Below are 27,350 nucleotides of genomic sequence, written 5' to 3'. Positions count from 1 at the left end.
TTTACTTGCATGTGAAGAGTTGTGAGAAAGAGGAAGAGAGTGGTGTCAAGAATGGAGGATAAAGAGGTAGCAATGGTTTGTCCAAGGAATGAACATGAAAGAAGTAGATAGGGGGCAAACCAACCACCTCAGAAGATTACTTTATCCTTATCTAAGAAATGTTCAAGACAGGCCATATCTCTTAAAAACGGGAACGGTTCTCCCAACACCTACGAGAAAATTCTTAGATCTGGGACCAGAATGGTTTCAACAACAAGTCCATCAATAGTGCAAGAAGATTCCCGTTTCCCCACATTGTTTCCAGCAAATGTCCAATGGAAGTTGTTTCATTTTATGATGTCTAATGAGGGTTAAGTACCATATAAAAAGCATCTTGTATGCTTGTTATGTGTGTGTAAGAAATATGATCTCTGTCTCATTAGTTTCTCAAATTTTTTATACCAATTTCTTGGTTTCTCAGGGGGGCCCGATGTCACGTTTATGTATGGCAATAAAATGTGTGAGGGGTGTTATTTGTGGTATGAAGCGAAATAAATCTGATGGGATAAAGTCTTTGTGATTTAGAAAGGTTTGCATACTATATAATTTGAGATTGGTAGTAGAGGTGCATCAGCCTGGTTATATCCCTGTTCTCATAATGAGCAAAATGACGAGGGACAAAACTAGCACATTTTGTTCCTCAGTATCTATATGCGGGGAGACAGGAATGAGGAGAGCTTGACTTTTGACTTTGAGTCAGTTCCATAAAGGGATTGAATGGATAATAGTTGGCATTGTGATTTGAGGTAGAGGTCTGTGAATCTGTGTGATCCATATGTATAGGGATGGGTGGTACCAGCCGAACATGGAGTGTTCCAGGTCTACCCCGATTTTGCATTCTGGCTGTACATGTCATTGAAGAATTTAAGAAAGTCGGGAAGCATAGAAATAGTGCAAATAATTCCAGTTTATCCTTGGGTTTTTGGGGACATACATGGCAGATCGGGGAATTCAAGGTCTCCTATCCTTGCAGACAAAGCTGCCAATAGCTGCCTGTAGACCTTAAGAGTCATAGGAAGAGTTTGAAAGAGAGAGAGAAATCTTGGTAGGAGGTTTATTTTAATCATGGCCACATGTCCCAGCCAGGAAATGCTTAGGTTACCCCAGCATTGTAAATCACCATGAGCAGTTTGCAAAAGTGAGATATGATTTGAATTGTAGAGAGTGGTAAGATCTGAACAAGTAATTTGTAGGGAATGATGGGGTTGGTACATTAGGATACAGAAGACATCCATTCGGAGAGTCATTAAGCGTTGAGGCCATGTTAAGGAAAGCAGGAGAAAAGCCAAATTTTGAGAGTACTGTAAACCGGAAATGCCACAGGAGGCAATTGAATGCTTTTTTTTGGCATTCATAGAGAGATTAGGACCATGGGAAGATGGTGTCGTTGGTCATACCAGATAAAGTCTATAGTTCGTCTTGTGTTGTTCAATGCTTGTCACCACTATCTGCATTTTATATGCACATTTGATATCATTTTGGTTTCCTATATTTTGGTTTGCAAGAGGCCCATAAATACTTTTGAAATCTCATATCCATCGAACAGCTGTTTCACTGTCAGGGCTAAATTTAGTTCATGAAGGGGAATCATAATACATCATTAGTATTGAGCCAGCGTGATGAATCATTGAGTACAAGTGATCATTTTACATATTCTATTATGCAGCACTTAGTAGATCACTCGTAAAAACTGGAAAAGTAAAGAGTCTGCAAAGAGTGTGATAATGCAACTATAGTTAAAACTTAGAAAATGGTAATCCAAAATAACATGGCACTACAGCTCAGCTCTTAAAGATGAACACTAATTGTAGAACCTTCTGCATATATTTAAGGCATTAAGGGAATATACTATACTATACTATACACTATAGCGTCAGGAACACAAACATATATTCCTGACCCCATAGTGTTAAAAACACAAACTAGCCCCCCCCCCCCCCCCCCTTCCCTTGCCCCCTAATCATAGTACAATCTTAACTTTATTTCAGTCTGCTGCTGCTGGCTCTACCCCTGATCTGCCTGCTTGGCTAGCATCATCAGAAGTTATGAACTGATCCAATCACAATGATTTCCAATAGAACACTTTGCAGCACTGCCCCAGGAAGCACCTCTAGCAGCCATCCGAGGAGTGGCCACTGGAGGTATCCCTAGGCTGTAATGTAAACACCTCCTTTTCTCTGAAAATACAGTGTTTACAACAAAAGGGCTGAATGGAATGATTATACTCACCAGAGCAAATACAATAAGCTGTAGCTATTCTGGTGACATAGTGTCCCTTTAAACTTCATCTATACACTGTGATAGTAGAAATTCTAAAGATGTATAGCACACTTCCCAAGTGTCCCTATTTATCTTTTCTATCCTAATGTCCCTCATTTCTAAAAGCTCCATATTGTTTGTGCATCTGAGTGTATAACAGAGCTCCACAGCAACAATACTCACAGCAGTGCATCTTTTTTTTTTTTTATTCTTTATTTTTGTTGAGGCATGTGATTATAGGGGTACAGAAAAAAGAGAGGGAGACGTTCAAGAGTTGTACAGGATAGGGTCATCAAAACATATTGACAAAGTCTCCTATGATTATCAACCTCATTTTATATTTATTCCCCCCCCCCCCCCCCAGAGGGGGGGGGGGAAGCGGCAGACCGCCGGCCGGAGAACCGGGAGAGCGGCCGTCTCTCTCGGCTCAAGCTCATAGGCCTCAGGCCTCGGCCGGGTTACTTTGGCACCGTGGACGGTCCTGTCGGGTATCCCCTGGGTCACAGTCGTCTTGTTGGTGCAGTGAGCACCGTTTCAGGTCTTGATCTCGTTCGTGGCCCGCAGTTGGCTCCGGTATTCCAGCCCAGAGGCTGGAGCTCAGACGGAGCGCGTCTGATCCGACCGGCGGTCAGGCCCCGCCCCCAGCAGTGCATCTTTAAACTACAATAAATGTGTTTAGAAATCAGTCTGCGTAAATAAGATACAATCTTTATTGTTCTAATTAACATTTTAGCTGTATAAATTGTTGTTAATAAGTCACCTAAAATTCCTCACAACAGCCCCATTATTGGACAATCACAGAAAGTATGGGCCAGGTTAGAAGGAGAGGGCTTCCAAAGGCTGCAGAGAATAGATCTACAGCTTTTGCAAGCTGTTTTAGTTATACCATGATGAAAAATGAATTACCTAAATGTATGCATGTTTTAATTGGGGATATATACAGTGATTTAGGGGGGGTGGGGGTGGGGGCGAGGAGGGAGTGGGCAGGGGGGAGCTTGGGGGAGGGATATGGGCAGTGGGGAATTTTTGTTTTTACTATTTTTACTATTTTAAGGTAAAAATAGCTCAACTGAAAAACAATTCTCTACATTGACTATCAGTTTCAAATGGTTTAAAGGAACACTATTGTCACCTAAACAACGTTAGCTTAATGAAGCAGGTTTAGTGTATAGATCATGCTTCTCAAGTTTCACTGCTCAATGCTCTGCCATTTAGGAGTTAAATCACTGTTTCTGTTTATGCAGCCCTTGCCACATCTCCCCTGGCTATGATTGACACAGCCTGCATGAAAAAAATAAATCTGGTTTCACTTTCAATCAGATGTAATTTATCTTAAACAATTGTATCTCTTTCTCTGTAAATTGAACTTTAATCACATACAAGAGGCTCTTTCAGGGTTTAACAAGCTATTAACATAGCAGGGGATAAGAAAATCTAAATTAAACAGAACTTGCAATAAAGGAAGGATAAACATTAGATGACTCTTTACAGGAAGTGTTTAGGAAGGCTGTGCAAGTCACATGTAGGGAGGTGTGACTAGGGTTCATAAACAAAGTGATGTAACTCCAAAATGGTAGAGAATTGAGCAGTGGGAATGCAGGGGTATGATCTATACCCAAAAATTGCTTAATTAAGCTAAAGTTGTTTTGGTGACTAAAGGTGTCCCTTTAACTTCTTACTTTAGATCTGCTGGGAGCCTTTCCACCTCTCCACTACTGCCTATGTATAGACGGAAGCTCCTAAGCTCTCAGCCAGTGATAAGTCCCATGATTCTCTAAACTCTGGCCTTCCAGGTGTTGATGAACTACAACTCCCATGATTCTTTGAATGAAATACATAGCCAGAGAATCATGGGAATTGTTGTTCTGCAACATCTTGGGGGTCAGAGTTTGGAAAGCCCTAAAGCAGTGCACCTCCTAACTCACAAAGAGAACATCCAGTAGCAATAGAGGCAGCGAGCAGCGCACAGTGGACCACAGGTTAAAACTTAGACTTTTCTGAGGGGCGGAGCCTGACTGGCTTCATGAGTAGACGCACGATTGCTGAGCTCCTGCAGCCAAAACTGAAAAATCGCCTAAAACTCGATGTTAAAGGCTAGCATCTACATTAGCTTGCCATACCTGAGATCAGAGAGCCTCACGGAATCTCTCGATACCTCTCGATTGAGAATCGGTGCACAGCAACCCGAGATGTTTAACCGCGGCCTGCAGGCACTAGATCTGGGCAGAGACGGCCGCTTTCCCCGTCCTCTCGCTGGCGGCCCGGGAGACACGACACTCCCCACCCCCCCCCCCAGCCCAGGACCAGTGGGGGTTATCCCAGTCCAACCATGGGAGAAAGCCCGGCCATACTGCGGGCAGCCGTCTGGACCATGCGGTCAGCCCGCAACAACTGGGCAAACTACAATGGCGGACGCCACATGGATAACAAGCCACGGCACAGAGGAGCCTGATATCCTGAAGCGGCTTGATCGCACCTTTGCAGCCTTTTGGGAAAAACTAGCTGACAAACTGGAACAGGAACAGCCCTGCAAGCCAAAAGTCGCCTTACCCGACGTACCATCACCCAGCTCCCGCCATCGACAAACTACCCCCAAGCGGAAAAGTGTTGAAAAATGGCGCCGGAGACGACGACTCCCCCAGCCTGCTCGCAACCCTGCTCGCACTCACAGAGCAAAAGGCGGGAACCCTTCTGAGAGACCGCCGCGACATCGGTGGGGATACAACAGAAGGCACATCACCAAGAAGGCACCAGGTGGAACCCCTCCACTGCTAGCTCCCACCTGCCGATCCACTGTGAGCCGGGTAAGCCTGCGGCAAGCAACATGGCTGCAGGACACTGTACACCCACAGGCAGGCATCGGGTAAAGTGTCTAAACTGTATGGCCACCCTCGATAACTACGGACTTTGGCATACACTCACACAAAAATGAATGCTATCCTGTCGTTCAGTACTTGTTGTTTTCTTCCTGAGTTAGAAATCTGTAGTTTCATTAGGGTATATGAGCACATCTCTCAAATGACAACCAAAGTACCCACAACTGCACACTACCTATCTCCTAGTACTACTAATACTGCTTAACATGCTTAAAATTACAGCCTTACCAACATATATATGCTCCACTTGTGCCTATTATGCTCTAGCTGATATATTAACACACTGGCAGAATGCATAGAGACCTATGGCCTGGGACTTAATCCCGTGTAACTTCAACGTGTCAAATAAGAGTGCTAATCTTTATTTTATGCACGTCACGTCTATTACCTCTCTTCTCTGTAAAACGTTAAATGCTATAAATTGACGAGACCTGCAGCAAACGTGGTATAACAACTTGTCCATCTTTATAATCTTAAAAATTGTGCCGAGACCAAACTGTCAAACAATTGTACAACTGTGTCAAAATATACTTGCATGTGCTGTCGTGGCAGTGTAAGATGCATTGTTATTACTTGCACAATGAAAAATAAAGAATAATAATAAAACAATTTTTAAAAAAATTAGACCTTTCTAAAACAGTATAAAACGTTACAATTGGGTTTTTGTGCTTGAAGTTGCTTCCTAATGAGTAGTGAAGTGACAGACCCAGTGCAAGCTGTGAGAGTCAGACAGCCTAGCTAGAGACATGATCTTGCATGGCTCAGCATTTTAAGGATGTCACGCTTATTATTAATCATGTTCCTAGAAATTGTATAGCAGCAATATATTCTGCAGCAATTTACAATTCTAGAATGGGGATAATTGACAACAAGTAGTCGACCTACAGAATATAAACACAGACAAGAGGTGAAGAAAGCCCTGTTCAAACAAGCTTACAGTCTACTGTGACTGGTTAACTAACCGCTGTTCTCAGTTTAGTAATAACCTACAGTCCAAAACTTTTGACCACGATTATATTTCAGCTTCTGTTCAGAAAATGTTATATTTAGGGTAAAAAAGTTAACATATTTTCTTATTGTTCCCTTTGTCTCCACAATTGAAACTATTTTTTATGTTTTCTGTAGATCGTAATCTAGGACTCTAAAAGCAGAACTGTCACGCTCAGAGAAGTGACAGTTCCTTGCTCTTTCACCCCAGCAAACATTATATCAGCATTTACTAGGGTGAATAATGCAGCAAAGTAAAAAAAAAAAAAAACCTCATACTTCCTTCCATGCTGCAGTCTCTCAGCTGCCCCATGATGCCTCAGGAGGAAGCATGCGCTCTCTGCATTTTCAGTAGAAGTACCATATGCTCGCTTGTGCCATGTGTACAGCACTGCTAGAGTTAACTCAAAGCATAGAAATTATTTTATAAAGAATTTTAAATTAATTTAACACTACCTACAGCTAGCGTTTAATTAACTGATAAGTTGTGCTCAAATTGTGCAAGTAACAGTTCTTTAAGGTTGTAGAACCTTTTCTCTGAAAAGGCAGTGTTTGCATAAAAATGCATAAAAATAACTGCAGGGAATGATTATACTCACCAGAAGAACTACAGCTTATTGAATTTGTTCTGGTGAGTAGAATCATTACCTTCAGGCCTTTTGCTGTAAACACTGTCTTTTCAGAGAAACTGCAGTGTTTACATTATACCCAACTTCACTGGCTACTTCTCAGGTGGCTGGTAGAGATCCTTCCTGGGTCACGCCTGCCTAAAATGCATTGAATAATGCTTTCCTATGGGGAGGTCTAATGCACATGCGGCCATTGCTGTGCATGCGCATTAGGTCTCTCCCCCGGCTGATCCGCCGAGGGGCGCTGGATTTAGGTAAGTCACTGAAGCGGTTTTAACCCCTTCAGCAACATGGGGTGGGCGGTGGGAGGGAGAGGGGCACTGGAGTGACCCTTTAAATTAAGTTGTGATGGTACCAGGAGGCCTCTGGAGGCACTATTACCTTATGGGCGTGGCGATGTCCACTCCTCATAGCGACATCTGGTTTCTGAACCAAATTCATGAAGTGTGGAGTGCAGCCGGACAGGGGCACTGCTGATTGGCTGATGCTCTCAGCTAAACAAAAATAGAAACGTACCCTTTGCAAGCTATTTTAGTGAAAGGGGAGTCACTGATTGGCTGACCGCTTTCTGCACCAACTGGGGGTGCAAACATGCTGCATCTCCCACTGGACCACTAGGGACAAGCCCCTGTCACCAAACTACAGCCTTGTCACCCCAGTACAGCTCTTATCATGGCAGTATAGTACTTGTCACCCAAATATAGCCCATATCACCCAAATATAGCCCCTGTCATCGTACTACAGCCCTTATCACTCTACTGTAGCATCTGCCACCACACTAATGCCGCTACCATCCCACTGTAGTCCTCAGTCCCCCCACTACAGACTGTATTCTTCATTACATCCCCTATCCTTCCACTACAAACCCTTTTCCCCATTATAGCCCTATAACTCCAATACAGCGCCTGTCACTTCACAATAGCCCAATATCTCTCCGCTAAAGCCATTATACTCCACACTAGAATCCTCCCGACTATAGTTACGACCCTTCCCACCCTTCTCCACGCTAAAGCTCTTATCCCTCAACTATAGCCTCTGTCACCCCCACTGTAGCCAATATCCACACACTACATGCCCTATACCCCTGCTACAGCCAGTATCCCCAACTAAGCCCTTATTACCCCACTACAGCCATGAATGTAACACAACAAATACTCTGGAGCATTTGTACACATTTTTAAGCCAGCCCTATTACTGTAGGGACAGTAATGGAAACAGTGCATGTATATGCATGCTAGCATAACTCCCAAATGTCTCTATTTAGGAGTTACAGGCTCTATTTTGGGCCAATATCTCTTTGTCTGTCATTTCTATCCCAAGTTCTCTCGTTGTAGAAGCTCAGTATATTTATGTGTCAGAATTTATACCAGGACCCAACAGCGATAAAACTCCCAGTAGTCTGTTTTTAAACTGCAATAAATGTGTTTAGAAATCAGACTGTGTAATTAAAATACATTGTTCTTGTTCTAAATTACATTAAAGTTGCACATTTTTTTTTATTAGTAAAAACTAAAAATGAGCTTGCTCCTGGTCATATACCCACTGATACCTAAAATTAAAATGTCCCTCTTTGTCCATTTGAAATAATGTGAGGTATGTATTCAGGCTACCCCTTCTAAAAATGCCTGGCGGGCTGCAATGGCAATGGTCAGAAGCTGACAGAGGAGTTTCAGGGATCTCCCTGGCCAGCCCTTTCTTGTGCGCCGACCCAGAGAGATCCACATCTGTCTGAAAACTGAGTGGGATACTCCTACTGCAGCTGTGTGTTACCACGGCAGTGCTTTGCAACATGCCACGGCACTGTCCGGAAGGAGCTGTCTGACCCATGGAGGGTGCAGATAAGCTGATTCTCCCACTAGACTACCAAGGATCGGAATTCCACCCTCTCCCTGGCCAAAGGATTTCCTAAACTAGGGGGAATACTTTTTATTTTATTTATTCCCCCCCCCCACATATTTCAACTAACCCCCACACAGCAACAGCCCCTATTCCCAATTACAGCTCATATACCCCACATTACTGCCCTTATCCCCATCACAGCCATTATCTCTCAAAGCACAGCCCCTCTACAGTTCCTATCCCCTATCCCCCTTATCATACTTACAGTAATTAGAGATGCCTCCACTACAATGCTCTGTTTAAATATGAGAAGTGTTGGAAGTGCATAGCGCTTGCTACTTATCCGCATCAGGTCCCCAATGCTCCTGTATGAGGAACATTGGATAGCATTGCCCCATGAGCGAGGTTAGGAGGCAAGCAATCTAGAGGGCGTCTTGGTGCTTAATAAAGGTAAGTAGACACCACCCCTTTTTTTCTAAATAATTTTTATGGTGGAGGGGAACTTGAATCTATGTAGGGACAGAGGCACTATAGTATTACGAATCCAGGTTTATATTCCTTACACTACAGTGTTCCTTTAAAAGTATTGATAATTATTTTTTTGCCCAAAAAGCAATCACTGATACACACACTCACACAAACACCCACACTCATTTGCTCACTCACGCTCAATGGTCCTCACAATCACAATTGGTGACCAATGCATACACAAATTCACTGGCTCATGTAGACTGACACACACTGGCCCAAGCAGACACACACACACACACACACTGACCCAAGAAAACAGACACACACACTCACCCAAGCAAACAGACACACACACTGATCCAAGCACACACACACACGCACACTGACCAAAACACACACACGCACACTGACCAAAACACACACACACACACACACACACTGACCCAAGCGCACACACACACTGACCCCACCTCCTCCTACTGACCCAAGCACACCACACTCTGATCCAGATTCCAGACACACACACTGACCCAAAAACACACAAACATACTGCCTGACTCATTGAAGATGACACAGCACCCACCCTCTCCCATATTGGACTGCTGTGCATTTCAATGCCCTGGCTGAATTTTTGTCCCAATCTGGCCCTGGTGTGGGCCCACATAGTATGATGCTTTTCTATACATTGTCAGTAGTAAAGGTTACGGAGTATGTCCAGCAGATGAAGATTAAAATATAAAAAATCGCACACATTTAAAAGTTACATTTTCTGGGAAAGCTTCCTAGCAGCATTACCACTAGAATAAACTGTAAGAGAGCCCGCATACCAAGTTTACCATTTGATTATACTGCTGTTTTACTAGTTAATTAGGAGAAATCACAAATGATATGCTTTGACAGCAGAAAATACATTTAAAAAAAAAACCAGAACTGAGAATGTGTGTATTTTACACAAGCCTCTCTTACATTCTTGCCATTTCTCAAAATGCAGCACATGCCTGTACAAACTCTTAATGACTAAACCCAATTTCCTAGAACTCTCTGAGCAATGTTTTCATTGCTATGGGGTAAATCACTGCAGATCAAGTCAAAATAACCTGCATTTTTAAAATTATATTTTAGATCTGCACATGACTGAGTAATTGTCTCCTTTGCCTCTTTAATTTTGGGTGAAGTCCAAATGAAATAGTCATTGCACTGGACTAATCATGCAGAAAAAGAATGTAAATACAAAGAAACAAATACCTCGTATCAGCAAAGAGGTCCACATACATCTTGGACCACTGTAAGCATAAAATCTTAAAAACATACTAACTAAATTACATACAAACTAACACATCTAGCAATCAAATGATTGGCAAGACTGCATATCCCTCAACATTTCTAAAGGCCGAGTAACATTTTTTTGTTTTAGGTGACTCCATGCGTGACATATTAGGTGACTCCATGTGCTACCGATAACCATTTCTAAAAATTCCATTTAGAACAAGGCCAACTTGTCTTATCCAAAAGAATTTTAAAACACATTTATCTCAGTTTAAAATGACTAAGCTCTATACCCACTACAGTTCTGTTTTTTTAGTGGTTTGATTAAAAAAACAAAACAAAAAAAAAACACCAAGACTTTTCTCCTGCACCCGAAGGCTGCCTTCTCTGCAGCATCATTGATGATAATGTAGAATTTACACTTATTATGCATCCATTCTTTAAACCTGGGTTCTGGGGAGAGCCCTATTTTTGACAAATCTTTCCAAATTGATATAAGAGAATATTGGGGAATGTTTCCCATAAACTCATAACACCATAAACGTACCTCCCAACATTCCAAATGGACAAAGAGGGACATTTTAATTTTAGGGATGTCAGTGGGTGGGTGGCCAGGGGTGTGGCTGTTTTAAGTTTTAGGTGTTTTACTAAGAAGAGGGTCAAGGCAGGGGTCAAGGCACTCAGTTAAAAGTAAAATTAAATTAAAAATTTAGGGGTAAATAAAAAAATTAACCCCTACCCTCCCTCCCTCTCCCATGTACTTACCGATCGCCGCCGTTCCTTCGTCGGCGATCGGCCTTCTTTTGGGCTCAGCCCTTTGCAATTTATTACCCCCAGGGGCCATGTGACCGCTATAGTCGCAATAGGTGTCCACAGTGCTGCCAGCAGGGGCACTGCCTGAACTGACTGGCAGTCCGTCTGCTGGTAAAAAAAAAAAAAAGAAGGTAATAAAAATAATTATAAAAAAATATATATATATATATACACACATGTATTTTATCTATATATAATATGTGTGTGTATATATATATAAAAATACAAAAAGAGAAGTCCTGCGCTTAGTCCCATTATTGCTGGACCAGCAGCAACGACTACAATACACATCAGCCCCAATATATAGTAAAAACCAAAGAAAAGAAAATGTTACTTGCGCTTTCTCCTTAATCCCTATGTATATTTAGACAAATGGAGGTCATTTAGTTGCTCCAATGGCCATTGGAGGGAATGCCCGCCTGCCAACGTCAAGCCAGACCCCCCTAAGCGGGTCCTAACACTGACCCTTCAGCCTGCTTCCTTGAGCTTCTGGCAAAGATATCTCTAATGAGACAGAAAGGGGTATTTTTTATATACACCCCTATACTTTTTAACCCTTAATAGGGAACACATGGGATGGGCAGCAGCATTGTAACCAGGCGTATTTACTTTGTATCACACAGCCTGGTTACAATGCTGCTGCCCATCCCATGTGTTCCCTATTAAGGGTTAATAAGTATAGGGGTGTATATAAAAAATACCCCTTTCTGTCTCATTAGAGATATCTTTGCCAGAAGCTCAAGGAAGCAGGCTGAAGGGTCAGTGTTAGGACCCGCTTAGGGGGGTCTGCCTTGACGTTGGCAGGCGGGCATTCCCTCCAATGGCCATATATATATATATATATATATATATATATATATATATATATATATATATATATATATATCGTATATATAACATCATACTAAGTGTACATATACTAATATAAAAATACACTTAGAGTAAAATCACACACGTGTGTGTGTATATATATATATATATATATATATAAAATAAAAATAATTAAAAATAAACAAAAAACGAAAAATAAAAAAATATATGTATATATATATGTACACACACACGTGTGTAATTTTACTCTAAGTGTATTTTTATATTAATATATGTACACTTAGTATGATGTTATATATATATATATATATATATATATATACACACACACATATTTTATATAAATAAAATATATGTGTATATATATATATATATTTTTTTTTTTATAATTATTTTATTACCTTTTTTCTTCTTCTTTTTTTTTTTTTTTTACCAGCAGAGGGACTGACGGTATATAATAAAAATAATAATTGAAAATAAATCAAAAACTAAAAATAATAAAATATGTATGTATGTATGTAATTTTATTCTAACTATTTTGATATGAATATATATATATATATATATATATATATATATATATATATATGTAATCAAAGATTAATAGGAGCACTCAAAAGGACTTCTTTACTGTGTTTTTAATGTGGCAAAAAGTTTACATCAGAGTTTAACGCATCAAATCATCAAATCGACGTTTCGACCCCTAAGGGTCTTTTTCAAGATCAAACAAAAGGTGAAATAACAGAGTTTAAATACAAAATAGAGATTATCAACTCACCAATCTCGTGTGTGCAGCTACCCGAACCCGGAAGTGTTCCGGCACCTCGCGTGATTCTTTGGACGTGCGTCCGTACGTGCGTCGTGGTTGCTAAGAAATGGAGTGTAAACTCCGTGAAACATGCAACGTCTTTGCTAGGCAATGGAGTGTAAACTCCGTGATTGAGAAATATACAACCAGAGAAGCCCGTGAATGAGGAAGTATGCTTAATAAAGAGTTAGGAGATCTCATGAACGAGATCATAAGGTGATAGTTAAAACAAAAGAATACAGGAAAAGTATTCAACAGGAAGATTTCCAGTTTGTTGAGAATGTATCTATGAGACAGATAGCCGAAAAGTCAGAACTGGGAGTGGATTAAAAAAGTGAGATGTGCAAATGGGTGAAAAAGTGACAAAACACTGAAAGTGATGCAATCTACTCTGCAAAAAGTCTCATAAAGTACCTCAGAGAGGACAATAATGAGCAGGATAAATATAAAAATAAAAATAAAATCCTAAAGAAAGCAATAATTAATGTCATGCAACTCTGCAATTACTGTGCTCATAAATATCACTGCTGGGTGGTCTCAAAGTTAAATATATCAATATCTGAAGAGCAGGACGTAATATATTGACTAACTACTGATGATGGTTCATAAGAACATAGTAAATGAAATATATTCGTTTAGTCCTTTTGGTGTGACTGTGTCCAGGCGATGTATCCAATAAGTTTCGCGTTGCAGTAGTAGTTTGGATCTGTCTCCTCCTCTGGGACTGGGTGGGAAATGGTCGATGGCCATAAATCTGAGTGTAGGAAGTCTATGATTCAATTGGAGAAAATGTTTAGCGACAGGTTTGTCGGATTTTTGGTCTCTGAATGCAGTAGTAATGGTTGATCTATGGCCACGAATCCGTTCACGGAGAGTAAGGTCCGTTTTTCCAACATAGGAAAGACCGCACGGACAGGTGATTAGGTATATCACATGATCAGTCATACATGTAATATACTGGGTAATGGGAATTCGGATGCCACTATGTGGGTGGGCAAATGAATTGCCTGTATTCATATGACTGCACGTAACACATCCACTGCATCGATAGCAGCCTTTCTTGCTGGGTCCTGTGGTTTTTCGATAGCATAAAGTGGGATCACTTTTAACAAGTAGATCTCTCAAGTTCTTGTTCCGTTTTAAGCTGATGTTAGGGTTTTTGGAAAAAAATGGTGGTAGTTTCTTATCTGAACCTAAGATGCCCCAATACTTGAGCATAACTCGTTGGATTTGTGGGGTGCCGCTGTGAAGGGTTAGAGGTAAATACATCTTAGTTACAGCAGGAGTTTTTCGTGTGGTCTCCGTGGGTTCCTTTGTCATGTGTCCACTGGCTTTGTCCATAGCTCTTTCAAGGACTTCACGGCTATAGCCTCTGGCCAGGAATCTCTCAGTCATCTCTTGTAGTTGGTTTGCTTGATTTATGGGATCGCTGTTATATCTCAACACACGCATGTATTGGGATACTGGAAGTGATTCTTTCAGCTTATGTGGGTGATAACTGTTAAATTGAAGTAGAGTATTCCTCACTGTATCTTTGCGGTAGAGAGTATATCCCAACTTGCCTTCCTCTCTGTCTTTGTAAATAGAAACATCCAAAAATTGAATTATGTGAGTATCAAATGTGAGTGTAAGTTTCACCGGGAGTTCTGAGGAGTTTATTCCATTGATCATTTGTTCCAAATTGCTTGTGGTTCCTGTCCATATCAAAAAAATATCATCTACAAAGCGATGATACAAAAGTATCTGTTTGTGGAACTTCTCCAAAATGTGTTTGGTTTCAAAGAGGAACATATAGGCATTGGCATATGAGGGTGCCATTGCTGCTCCCATTGAAGTGCCCATCAATTGTAAGAAAAAACGATCCTCAAACTTAAAGTAGTTGCATGTGAGGGCTATTTGTAGAAGCTCCATAAGGAATTCGATAGGTGGACCATTATATTTAGAAGAATTGCAAAGAATCTGTTGTAATGCCTGTATACCTTCTATGTTAGGTATAATGGTATATACATTTTTAACATCCAATGTGACCAGTAGATGTTGTGCTTCCACTGAAGTTACCTTTTTAATATTTTCCAAGAAATCACTGGTATCTCGTAAACAGGTTGGAAGGTCCATGACCGAAGTTTTGATGTAGTGATCAATGTATTTGCCGATAGGTTCAAGCAGACTGTCTCGAGCCGAGACTATCGGTCTTCCTGGTGGATTCAACATGTCTTTGTGAATTTTGGGTAGTGTGTATAGAACAGGATGTTTTGGATGTTCCACGTACAAAAAATTGGCCAAATTTGAGTCGATGAAGCCCATCTGGACCCCGGTGCTGATTGTGGTTTGAATTCTATTTTGAAAATTTTTCACGGGGTTGAATGTTAGTTTCTGGTAAGTGGTTGTATCTGAGAGTTGATTATATATCTCATCTCTGTATTTGGCATAGGACATCACCACAATGGCTCCCCCTTTGTCCGCTGGGCGGATGATAATGTTGGGGTCTGACATTAAATCTTTAAGGGCTGTCTTTTCAGATCCAGTTAGATTCTGTCGATTATCGGTGGGATTTTTTTTTTTTTTTTTGTAGTACTGACATGTTGGTGAAAATATAGATGAACAGACAATGCTTTCAAATTTTAGACAGCTACTATAAAGTTCTAAAGAACTTATTAAGCCATGAATACATCATTATGTAATATGGAACCTGTTCGAATCTTACATCATGTGTCATGATGCGTACCCTGTCTTTCTTTTTTTTTTTTTTTATTCTTTATTTTTGTCGTGCAGGTGATTACAAAGCATAAACGTACGCCACAACAGCGTGCATGAATGGTTAAACATAGGATTAGCAGTGGCATGAGAGGTCTGCACGTTTTTGTTTTAAAATGAAAATAACAGGCTGTTTAACAATATTAGGTAAGATTACAAATGTTAGGCTAGACAAGCTTGTGTTCGTAGCGCATTACAAGCAAAAAAATAAAAGATTAAAGTAAATAATAATAGAGAAACTGAGCTTAATAAACGTGTCCTGCTGGTGAAATATAAAATAGAGTACATTGCGCCGGTTATTTAGGCAGGCTAGTGCAGGTGGTTCAGTTAAACTAGACATATGCTAAACATACTGCGTGGAACTAAATAACATGCATGGTCGACTATTATGAACATAGAGTTAATGAGACTAGTGTAATGGCCTACATATTAATTAAAGCAATGTAAGAGGCACAGTGATATATCAGGTAATATATACATTTTAGTGGTCTGTAGCATAGAGACGAGCGTTTAAACATTAAATTGTCTGTGTTTGCTATACTGACACAATATGGTATATGTAGGTTACCGCTTGACCGGTAAGAGCTTGTATTATTTGCATCTGTGATGGAGGCTGCAGTCCCAGAGTTCATGTGGCTGCCCCTTTATCGAGTCCGTCAGCCGATGCCTTGCAGAGTCTTGTGGGCCTCTGGTACTGGTGCATGCTTCGATGCTTGCGTTCTGATGATGTGGGCGCACGGTACCTCTGCACGATGAAGTGGCCCTCTTGTCAGGTGAAGTATAGTCCCGGTTGTGAGTCCCATCTTTTGGTGTGGTCGTCGGCTGCAGCTACAATGTCGGTTTGCTGTTGACGCCATTTTGGGCTTCATAGGCCGCTTCTTCCTTGGTCGGTTGTGGTAGCCTTTGCCCTGTTGGTGCTGAGACGCTGCTGGTAAGCGAGGTGGTGTTTGGCGCTGCATCGTGGGGGTCTCGTTGATTTTTCTCGCCTTTGTCTGGTGGTCTCTGCCATTGGCGCGGTATTGGGCCTCTGTCACCCGGGCGGCCCTTTTCCGGTGCTTGCTTAGCCTGGGGTGGGGGTCTGAGTGTGTCATGCCTCTTTTTTGGGTCTCCCCTGGCGGGCCTTGTGGTGTGTCATCGGCTAGGTTCTTCGATTCCGGTGGCCACATACGCCTCTCTAGCTTTCTCCAAAAGGAGCAGAATATGTCGTTTAGTCGGACTTCTGTGTCCCTCCAGACTTTGTTTAGGACTGCATTGTGTTTGCCGTCCGCCATTTTGTGGGCCCTACCCGCAGTTTCTATGTTGCTTGTTCGGGTTGTCTGGCTTCCTCTTGTTAGGGGGATCATGTGGGGTCGGTCCGGGATAACCCCCGCCGGACCAGAGGGGGGGGAACGAGGGTTCCGTGGCAGTATTCCAGCCTTTCCCGGCGGCAGGAGAGCGGCCGTCTCTCCCGCGCCCGCCATGCTGGGAGGCCTCACCAGGGTATCGGGTGTATGCCGGAGCAATAGTCGCTTGGAGGGTATCGTTTGGTGCATCCCGGTGTCCCCCTTCATCTGGTAGCCTTTATGTGTCATTGGGTTGACGTTTTCGTTGCGTACAGTCATTTTTCCTGCCGCCTTTGGCCGGAGCTGTTGAGGTTAACGTCCTCTCGGCTCCTCGGTCAGGCCCCGCCCCCCATCGGTGGGATTTTTAAGTATTTGTTCGGATTCATTTTTCACTGATTGCATGAATGTCCTAATGGATGTATTAGAAGTTTTTAAATCTCCTTTATACTTCACTTTAAATGGTTGTTGAGTGGTTGTGGTGGTGGTATCAGATGTTATGGGACTGTCTTTCCACCTTTCATAGTTGGTCAGAGTACGTTGGATTTTAAAAAATTCGATGTCGACTTGTAGAGGGGCCGGTTTGGAGACAGGTACGAAGGTCAACCCTTTGGAGAGTACAGATAAATGATGTTCTGTTAGAATTTTTGGTGATAAATTGAATACAAGCTTCATCTCTTCCTCAACGGCGGTTTTCCCTTTAATCCTGTACTTCTGGTGTCCCTTCTGTCCTCTCCTGGTGATTGGGTTCTTTTTCCTCCACGGAACTGAGTGTTTGACGTTCCTGGGGATTCGTGAGGTCGGGTACTGGTCTCCAAAAAAGGACGTTTCTCTTGTGTGGTGCTGTCTTCTTGATTATCAGCATCGGATGCCGATTCTCCAGAACTGATATCAATGGTTTGGAAAGTAGGTTTTTTGATGCGGTATCGGTATCTGGGGAAGGATTCTCTGTTCGGTGTTTTGGTTACCACTCAATATACAAAAAAACGAAAAATAATAAAAAAATATATGTATATATATATGTACACACACACGTGTGTAATTTTACTCTAAGTGTATTTTTATATTAATATATGTACACTTAGTATGATGTTATATATATATATATATATATATATATATATACACAAATATTATATATAAATAAAATATATGTGTATATATATATATATATATATATATATATATATATTATATAATTATTTTTATTTTTTTATTATCTTTTTTTTTCTTTTTTTTTTTTTACCAGCAGAGGGACTGCCGGTATATAATAAAAATAATAATTAAAAATAAATAAAAAACTAAAAATAATAAAATATGTATGTATGTATGTATGTAATTTTATTCTAACTATTTTGATATGAATATATATCTATCTATCTAAATACTTAGAATGAAATTATATATATATCTATGGATATCCCCTAAACGACCGTGGATGTACGTCCGACAAAAAAAAGTCGTTAAGGACCTCCGACGTACCTAGTAAGACCGCAGCAAATAGGAGCCCTGGACTTACCTGGACTTGCGATCCGCGGTGATCACAGTCGGGGGGACTGCCAGAGACCCCAGCAGTCCCCCTGCAACAATAATTTGCAACATTATACAAAATAGCAGTCCTAGTCTGTATTGAAATTACTTGGATATAATTGATACAGCGGTTGGTCCTATTTTAACCACTGATTATTTTCTTTTTTTCACTTCACTAATTTATTTATATTTACTTTTTTGCCTCATTAGGAATTGATAAAATTATAGTTTTCTTTTTGCTCTCAATTTATTAAGGCATTTTTAACCTATTAAGAATAGAGCAGCTTCTTCAATGGTACTAGGTCTGCTAGTGGGTCTGTTTATTTATTTTACTTACCTCTTCCAGCCCTTCTTTCTATAGAAAAGAGAGTGATTTGGGCCAAAACAATTACTATCCCTTCTTAAGAGGGACACTTATGCCATTGTTTTGTGTCATGCCTATGGAAAAACAAGATATCTGTGATATCTGCCCTTTTCAATTTATCGAAGTGTCTTATGGATCATGAGATATCTATATGGTTTTATGATTTATGCTGACATTCAAAGTGTTACTGTAGTGTCTATAATCATTTCATCTCTTTCAAGTGGTTACAGTTTCTGGAGTCCTCAGGCACAGTCCCTCCATTCAGTGTTAAGCAGTTTAACTCTAAGTAAGGGTCCATGGTCACCCTCAGTCTGGCCCCTACTGGAGGTGTGCCTAAGGCAGACATTACAGTCTTTGTAGTCATACCCATTCATACCGGAAAAGGCCTCTCTGATAGGCTAAAAGCAGTCAGCCGACACTCTCAGCCAGTTACAGCTGCCTATTGCTGCTCAGGCTTATATTTCTTCATTAGTCAAGCAGCACAGAGGGTATGGGTTGCTGGAGACTCTTCTTAAGCATTAAAGTGGCACTGTAGTTATCAAAACAAGCTTTATTTATCTCAATTTAGCTTAAAGGAATTATCTAGTGCCAGGAAAACAAACACGTTTTCCTGGCACTATAGAATCCTGCAACGCCCCCCCTCCCGCTCGGCTGAAGGGGTTAAAACCCCTTCAGTCAATTACCCGAATCCAGCTCCGATGTCCCTCGGCATTGGGTCAGGCCCGCCCATGCTCCTCCCCCGCCGACGTATGGGGAAAAATCTAACGCTGGAGGTCCTAATGCAGAGCGAGGACGTTCAGTGTCAGATAACGGACCAGAGGTAGACAGCCACTATCGAGGAGTTAACCCTCTGAGGTAATTATTGCAGTTTATAAAAACTGCAATAATTACATGCTCAGGGTTAAGAGTGATGGGAGTTTGCACCTAGACTACTTCAATGAGCTGAAGTGGTCTGGGTGCCTACAGTGTCCCTTTAATGATGCAGTTTTTGTGTACAGATCACGCCCCTGCAGTTTCCCTGCTCAATTCTCCTCCATTTAGGAGTTAAATCACTTTGTTTATGCACACCTTCCTGCTTGTGACTTGCACAGCTTTCTTAAACACTTCCTGCAAAGTCATCTAATGTTTACACTTCATTGATTGCAAATTCTGTTTAATTTAGATTCTCTTATCTCCTGCTCTTTTAATAGCTTGCTATACCCTGCATTAGCCTCCTGTACTTAATTAAAGTTCAATTTAAAGAGTTTCATAAGATTGAAAGTGAAACCATTTTCATTCAGCTAAAGTTATTTTGGGGACTATAGTGTTTATTTAAAATATAAAAACATTAAAAACGATTTAATACTGAATGAAAAGACAGTACCAGGGGACTCCAGACACTAGACCAAGTTAAATGAGAGGTAGCAGATACAGTGCCTACAGTATCCCTTTATCCCCCACAGCTTTATGTAAAGTAGTCAGTCTTATCTAAGCCCCACAATGACAAGAATTTTGAAATAAAATGAAAGCCTGGTTTGCTCATTCTCCACCTAAAACGTGTATCTCCAAGCTAGCACATGTACCACATATATTTAGTGCAGCAGTAACCGGTATATCTTTAAATCATAGACATTTCTACAGAAATAATGAATGAAAACAATAATATATAATTAAAAGAAGATAAATAACTAAAAAAAAAAAAAAGTATGGAAATCAAATGGTCAGATATTGACCAAACATAATAAACACTAGTAGAACCAAATGACTAAAATAAACACATGTACTTTTCACAACATTTGGAGCACCTGCTCATTGTGTGGACTAAACAAATGGGATTAATCTAGATAAAAGCTGTGCTTTACTATAGATCCTCTCTCTCCATTTATTTTGATGAATGGGAGTAGAATGGTTACAAAAGGATTTTAAATCCATAACATAATGAAGACGTGGGTTGTATACGCGTTCAAGTTAGAGCAGGGATGACCAAAAAGGAGAGTTCCTAAGCCCAGCTGTTGTGGTACTACATCTCCTATAATGTGTTGCTTGCCTCTACTCATGTTGGGGTCCCAAATAGGCATGATAGAGACATTTATTATCTAAATAAATTGGCTAAGAAATCAGGGAACTATGAACATTTTTGCTAAATTTGATCAATTTATTTCTGTGATCAGATTTTTTTCATGTACATGCTGGACAGATCGCTGTAAATTTTGTTAACTGTGTGCCAATATATTTATTGACAAAAAAGCAGGGCTCTACTGCTCCCATGTTATCCATAAAAAGCTACCCAACCAGCAGCAGAGGGTGAGGTTTGGGTGCCAATAGAACCCAGATTTTTGCAAAACACTTGACAGTGGTTTAACAAAAAAAACACCAAAGGGCCAGTACCCATTGATTACTTGCACTATAACTACTCAGTAAAATGTAGTTGTTATGGTGCCTAGATTGCCATTTAAATAAAGTGATTGTGGATAATTTCCTCTTTGCTTTGTAGAACTCTTCTTAGTCTCCTGTGGTTAACTTAAATATGATATGAAGGAACAATGATCATGTTTATAATAACCTTTTCTGGATGCATATTTTTTCATTTCCTTGACAGATGTTGCTGTGGTGGACATGAGTGATGTTGTAAGACAACCTTCCCTTTTCTATCACCTTGGGGTTCGAGAAAGTTTTGACATGGCAAATAATGTCATCATCTATCATGATACCGATCCAGATACAGCTCTCTCACTAAAGGTAACATGCTTGTAAACACTTCACTGTCCAGTGCATTTACATTATTTATTTCATAGTTACCGTAAATATCACCTTTCATGTCTTTAACTAGCTATAGGTAGCAGTAAAAGTCATAATTATTAAAATATTTTAGAAGGGGATAACAGAAATTTTTACTTACCGTAAATTCTTTTTTTCTTAATATGGTGGCAGTACACGTGGGTTTTGCCCTTTCCCGTGGGACAAGCATCTTCAAGATAATTAGAATTTAACAAGTCCCTCCCCCTTGCCCTATAAAGGGCTACCAAAGGCAAACCTACTCCAGTAAGTAGCAAGAAAAAACACAGACAAATCAACCCACAATTTTTTTCAAATTAGAGGGAGGGAAGCCGTACTGCCACCATATTAAGAAAAAAAGAATTTACGGTAAGTAAAAATTTCATTTTTTTTCTGTCATATGGTGGCAGTACACGTGGGATATAGCAAAATCCCAAACCGGGTAAGACAAATGCCACCAGAGCACGCAACCTTTACGCCTAAAGGCCGATTCAGAGGATGAAAATATCTCTAGCCTGTAGAGTGTAATGAAGATGTGGAAAGGCAGCTCAAGACGCTGCCTCACAGACATCTACAGGAGAAAACAAGAGCTCTTACCGCCCCTGAGGCAGCCAATACCCCGAGTGTAATGAGCCGTGAGAGAAAACAGGAACCACCGGAAGAATATGCCAACCTACTCGCTTGTATGAGTCAATTGAAACAAAGAATTGCAGGAAGCTCCGAGCCCCTGGAATTTTCACTGGAGGTTAACAAACAGATGGCCAGAATACCTGAGCTCCTCAGTCCTAGGAAAATAAACATTGCTCCATAAACAATGCTCCTTAAAGATACAAGAAAAAAAAATTTAAGCTCCCAAGGAGAGTAGACATAACCACCAAAAGGAAGGCAGAAACCATCGGTTGACGCAGAGAAAAGAACCAGAGGAAAAAGGAAGGTTTAGGATGAAGAACCACCGTGACCACGAGCAATACTGAAAAAACATCTGGGAAAGAAAGTGTCTGAAGCTTGCTGAATCTTTTAGCCGATGTGACGGCAACCAAGAAGGTGACCTAGAGGAACGAAACCTGTAAGGGAAACCTCTTCCAAAGGATCGAAAGAGGGATACAAAGAGCCAGTAAAAATCAAGGATAAATCCCAGGAAGGAAAAAACAGATCTCTAGGAGGATGTCTGGACCTGATAGATTACAAAAACCTACAGATTAACATATGGATGCAAAAATCTTTCTCAGCAAGAGTCTCAGGACTGAGGCCTGAACTTCAAATCATAAACACCTAAGCCTGCAGAAAAAACATACTGAAGAAATTGAAGCATAGGTCTAGAGATAGATGAACACTCAAGCAGTGTTGTTCCCAACACCAATAAAGAAACCTGACCCTTATTTGAAAGTAGATCTTAAAAGCAGGAAGTCTAGTTGAGCAAATTAACTCAGCAATTTCAATCTTCTTGCAGACCTTGATGATGAAGAAGTAACCTAGCAGTAGCCAGGTCTTAAACCTGAACCTCTACAGAACCACTAGGGTAGATTCCTGTTCATTATGAGATCTTACGAGATTGGAAGTTCCCACTGTGTGGAGGCCATCTTTTTGAACATTGGGCACAAGAACCTTGTTTGGCCAGTATGGAATAAGAACCAGGATAAAGCTCCGACTGTCATAATTTCCGAAGAATCCTTGGAAATAGCGTCAGCGGAAGAAAGACGTATGCCAGCCTGACATTACATTTCAATGAGTGTTAATCTATACACCGAGGGGACCTGCTCTGAACAGGGAGGTAACTTGGAGAACCCTGTTTTTTTGTAATGCTTGCCATCAGGGCCAAGTCTGGAACACCGAATTTCCTCTCCAGACTGTAAAAAATACATGGACCTCAGGGCCAAACTTTCTGATTCCAATTCCTATGCTGAGCTCGGCGGCTATGTCATTGTCGATCCCTCTGATATGAACTGCCGAAATATCTACTAGATATTTTTGCACCTCAGCAAGATAACCGCATACAGGCGATAAAGAGCGCCTACTCTGGTTCCTCCTTGCCAGTTGACGTATCAAACCATTGTACAAGTGTCTGTATGAATCTTTACGGCCTTCCGCTGTGTCCACGGACTGAAGTGATGAAGGGCGGAAAGCACAGCTTTAAACCCCCGAAATCTGTGGATTCTCCTTTACCCTTGACCTTGAAACCTGAAGGAGACTAGATAAGCTACCCAACCAGTTTTGGCAGCATCTGTAGTGGTCTTTAGATGGAAGACAAGCCTCTGAAAGGATTTCCACCAAGAAAGTAGAGCTTTTACACAATGGGAAGTCTGAAAAACACCCATCTAGATCCTCTACCTTTCTCGACTAGGCTGATAGAATCTCCCATTATAGAGTCCTATATAAGAATTTGCCCCCTGGAACCACCGGAAAGGCAGATGTGTGGAAACCTAGAATGTTAAAGCGCGTCTGATGGAACAATATCTATCAAATTCAAAATCCGGATCTGCTTCAACCAACTCCCTTTCTCTTTGTTTGGGAACAGAAACCAACAACGTGTTTGACTTGAACACGAGATCTAGGAACTCTTTTGAATAAGAATTAGAATCCATGGATTGCTTGTAGTATCATTGGCGGCAGAAATATCTTTCTCTGTTGCTCAGTCTGATCTAAAAAAATCACCTCTATGTTCACAACTTTACTTTCTTTAGAAAGTACTGAGGCCACACTAGGTAAACTCCTGTTTCTATATCGGAATATGCTCTTCATGTTCTTATTCTCTAAATTGTGATAAGATTTTCTTTAAGACAGACCCAAACAACTTCTGCTTACTCAAGGGAAGCTCACAAAAGGTCAGATCTAGACGCGGTATCAGTTGTACATGATCTCAAACATAAAGCTACCAAACGTCCACAGACATAAAGAGAAAAAAGAATTGTACTTTGACAATAGTAAATTAAGTGTATAAACTTATACAGAGATAATTTTAAGGAAAGATTAGTTAATCTTACCTCAAAATACCTCTGAGCCGTGTGGGGGGTTGGTGACACGGCGTACCACTTCTGGCAAGCATTCATGCTGTCAGTGAGTACTGCACAGCTTCATCTACGCCGAACATCAAATTTCGTAGCTTTTTTTTTTTTTTTTTTTTTAAATAAAGTTTCGGTATGCGCATTTGCGCAACCGGAACTTTTGGTGGAATGCATCACCTCCCGGGCGTGCATTCCAGGGCAAAACCCACGTGTACTACCACCATGTGACAGAAAAAAAATCATGATGTATGTATCCTAATACTTAGGATTGCCATATCCAACCATGTTTTCCAGGACACAAATCATTTACCCCAATGAATGGGCACCATATGTACATACCTCCCACCAATCTGCCAAAAATGGATGGGACACCCAGAAAAGGGGTGATAAGGGTTTAGGCCAGCCAACCCCTGACAAGAAAGACTGCAGGGAGTATTGTTGTGGATCAAACCAAGTGTTTGCTTATCTGAGTATCTGCTCCCTTCCAAATTGTTAAAATAAATGCGTGCATGCTCTGAAGTAAATCACACTGAGACAAAGGTATCAGGTTAATGAAAAACTTCGGAATATTTACTCAGGGGGCGGCAAGCCCCTTATAAAGGCAAAAATACATCATATGCAAAAATTTAGATAACAGAAAGAATACATCTTTAATTGGTTAGGTGTTAAGTGTCTTATCTAATGCACATCCTACGAGGCGTGATATCACCATCATCCCGGGATTTTACTCCGGTTGCCATATTGTTACACGAGGTAGTTAGTCTGTGGGAGGGGGTGCTCTAGCAGCCATTTTGAGTAGATATTGAATACAGGAATACACAGTAAATAGACATTTTACATAATAGGAACCTGACTGCAGTTGTGTGATTATTTTAGCTCTAATTTACTTTTTTCCTTATCCTTTTTTCATTGTAAACCCCTACTGTACTCTTTGTACATGTTTACATAAAAAATAAATAAAAAAAGGACAAGGGGTTATGCAAACACAATAATATACAGGCATACCCCACTTTTAAGTACACAATGGGACCAGAGCATGTATGTAAAACAAAAATGTACTTACAGTGAAGCAATACCTTTTTTCACTTCCCAATGCATGTACTGCATTGCAATAGTAATTTACAGGCATAACTGATACAGCAACTGCAGATTTCCAGTGATTTGATTTCCAGTGATTTATTTAGTGATTTTCAGTGGGAAAAATCTCATTCCAAATTGTACCATTTTTCTTTAATGTTTTACTCATCTGAGAATCTTAAATTGGGAGGGGAAGTAAAATAAACCTGCCCACTGGGCCATTTTTTGCCAATACAGTGCCAATTTGTATTTGTTAGCAGTTTATTCGCACACTTTGTTTAGAAACACATCTTCATCACTTTAAGCATTTATGGTTTAATTTGAATCCTCAGAATTGTGGCTAGTTCAGCTAAGCTGCTAAGTCATAGATATAGAAAATGGCCGGGTAAACCCTTTTACTGGATGGCGCTGATTGCAGAATATGGACAATGTAGGGGCAGAAAAAAATATATATATGTTCAGCTAGGAGTAGGCATTATAAATTTGAGATGATGAACCTGTGCCATGTCAGAAGGTGTGAAAAGTTCTTGCCCCAAAAATACTGAACTGAGCTGCTCCGGGCGAGAATAGAACCTTCCATTTCCTGTTCACTCGCAGACATGGGCGTCCGCAGGAATTTTTCCAGGGGGGGGCATAATTGTAATGACATCTATGCTTGGCCCCTTTTTGACAGTGTCATGAAGGGGAGGAGCATAGTGATTATCACATAAAGCCAGGGTGAATAGCGTTTTCACAACTATGGTGTCAGGAATATATGTTTGTATTCCTGACACTATAGTGTTCCTTTAAGCAAATTAAAGGAACATTCTGGTCACCATAACAACTTCATCTAAATGAAAATGCTATGATGCCAGGAAGCCCCTGGGTGCTCTTTCCTTTAAGGGGTTAAACCGCTCTAAAATGGTTTAACCCTAAAGGCTTCCTCCAGCTCCAGGTCCCTCAGTGGTATTCGGCATCTGAAACGGAGTGTCAGGAAGTGCAGATTGACGTCAGGCATGGGTGCCGCTGATTGGCTAGAGTTGACAGTTGACGCTCTAAGCCAATCGCTAGTTCCCGGTTCATAATTTTTGTAAACTTTTTTATGAATGGGGAGCTACTGATTGGCTTAGAGTGCCAGTTGACCGCTCTAGCCAATCAGCAACACCCCTACCCAGCGGCACTCTGTGCTTCCTGACACTCAGTAAATAAAAGTGAACACATTAACACTGATATTTTTTTTTACCTGGGGAGATGAGAAGGTCCAGAGTTTCCCTGCCAGGCCCAGGTACCAAAGCCTTATGATGTGGTGTTCAGAATAAAGTGGAGGGTTCACTTCATTTGTCCTTCCTGCTCCAATCTCCTTTTCTTTTCCTTCATTTGACAGTCTTCTTTTTCTTCTGACACTGTCTTCTATATTTGGCTCCTTCTGCTCCTTTCTGCTTATTTTGCGCACTTCTGCTCCTTTCTCATTCTGATTTCTTTCTGCTCCTTGCAGACCCTTTCTGCTCCTTCTCCTACTTTAGCTTTGTGCTCCTTGCTGTCCCTTTCTGCTCCTTCTTCTACTTTACCTTTGTGCTCCTTCTGTCCCTTTCTGCTCCTTGCAGACCCTTCCTGCCCCTTGTTGCCCCTGCTCCTTGCATACCCTTCAGGCTCCTTGCTGCCCCTGCTCCTTTCAGACCCTTCCTGCTCCTTGCTGCCCCTGCTCCTTGCAGACCCTTCCTCCTCCTTGCTGCCCCTGCTCCTTGCTGACTCT

The 27,350-nt window shown here is 41.0% G+C and overlaps 1 protein-coding gene across 2 annotated transcripts in view; it reads left to right on the top strand.

Moving 5' to 3' along the window:
* The window catches only part of MAP3K15 (mitogen-activated protein kinase kinase kinase 15), a 169,087-nt gene that overhangs the window by 34,389 nt on the left and 107,348 nt on the right, over positions 1-27,350 (top strand). For both annotated transcript variants that reach the window (XM_063450192.1, XM_063450193.1), the window contains exon 2: positions 21,364-21,503. In XM_063450192.1, the coding sequence (XP_063306262.1) occupies positions 21,364-21,503 (140 nt within the window). The remainder of the gene's footprint in view (positions 1-21,363; positions 21,504-27,350) is intronic.

The sequence above is a fragment of the Pelobates fuscus genome, chromosome 1 (assembly GCF_036172605.1).
Source record: "Pelobates fuscus isolate aPelFus1 chromosome 1, aPelFus1.pri, whole genome shotgun sequence".
NCBI lineage: Eukaryota > Metazoa > Chordata > Amphibia > Anura > Pelobatidae > Pelobates > Pelobates fuscus.
This window is presented reverse-complemented; position numbering and strand designations above follow the sequence as displayed.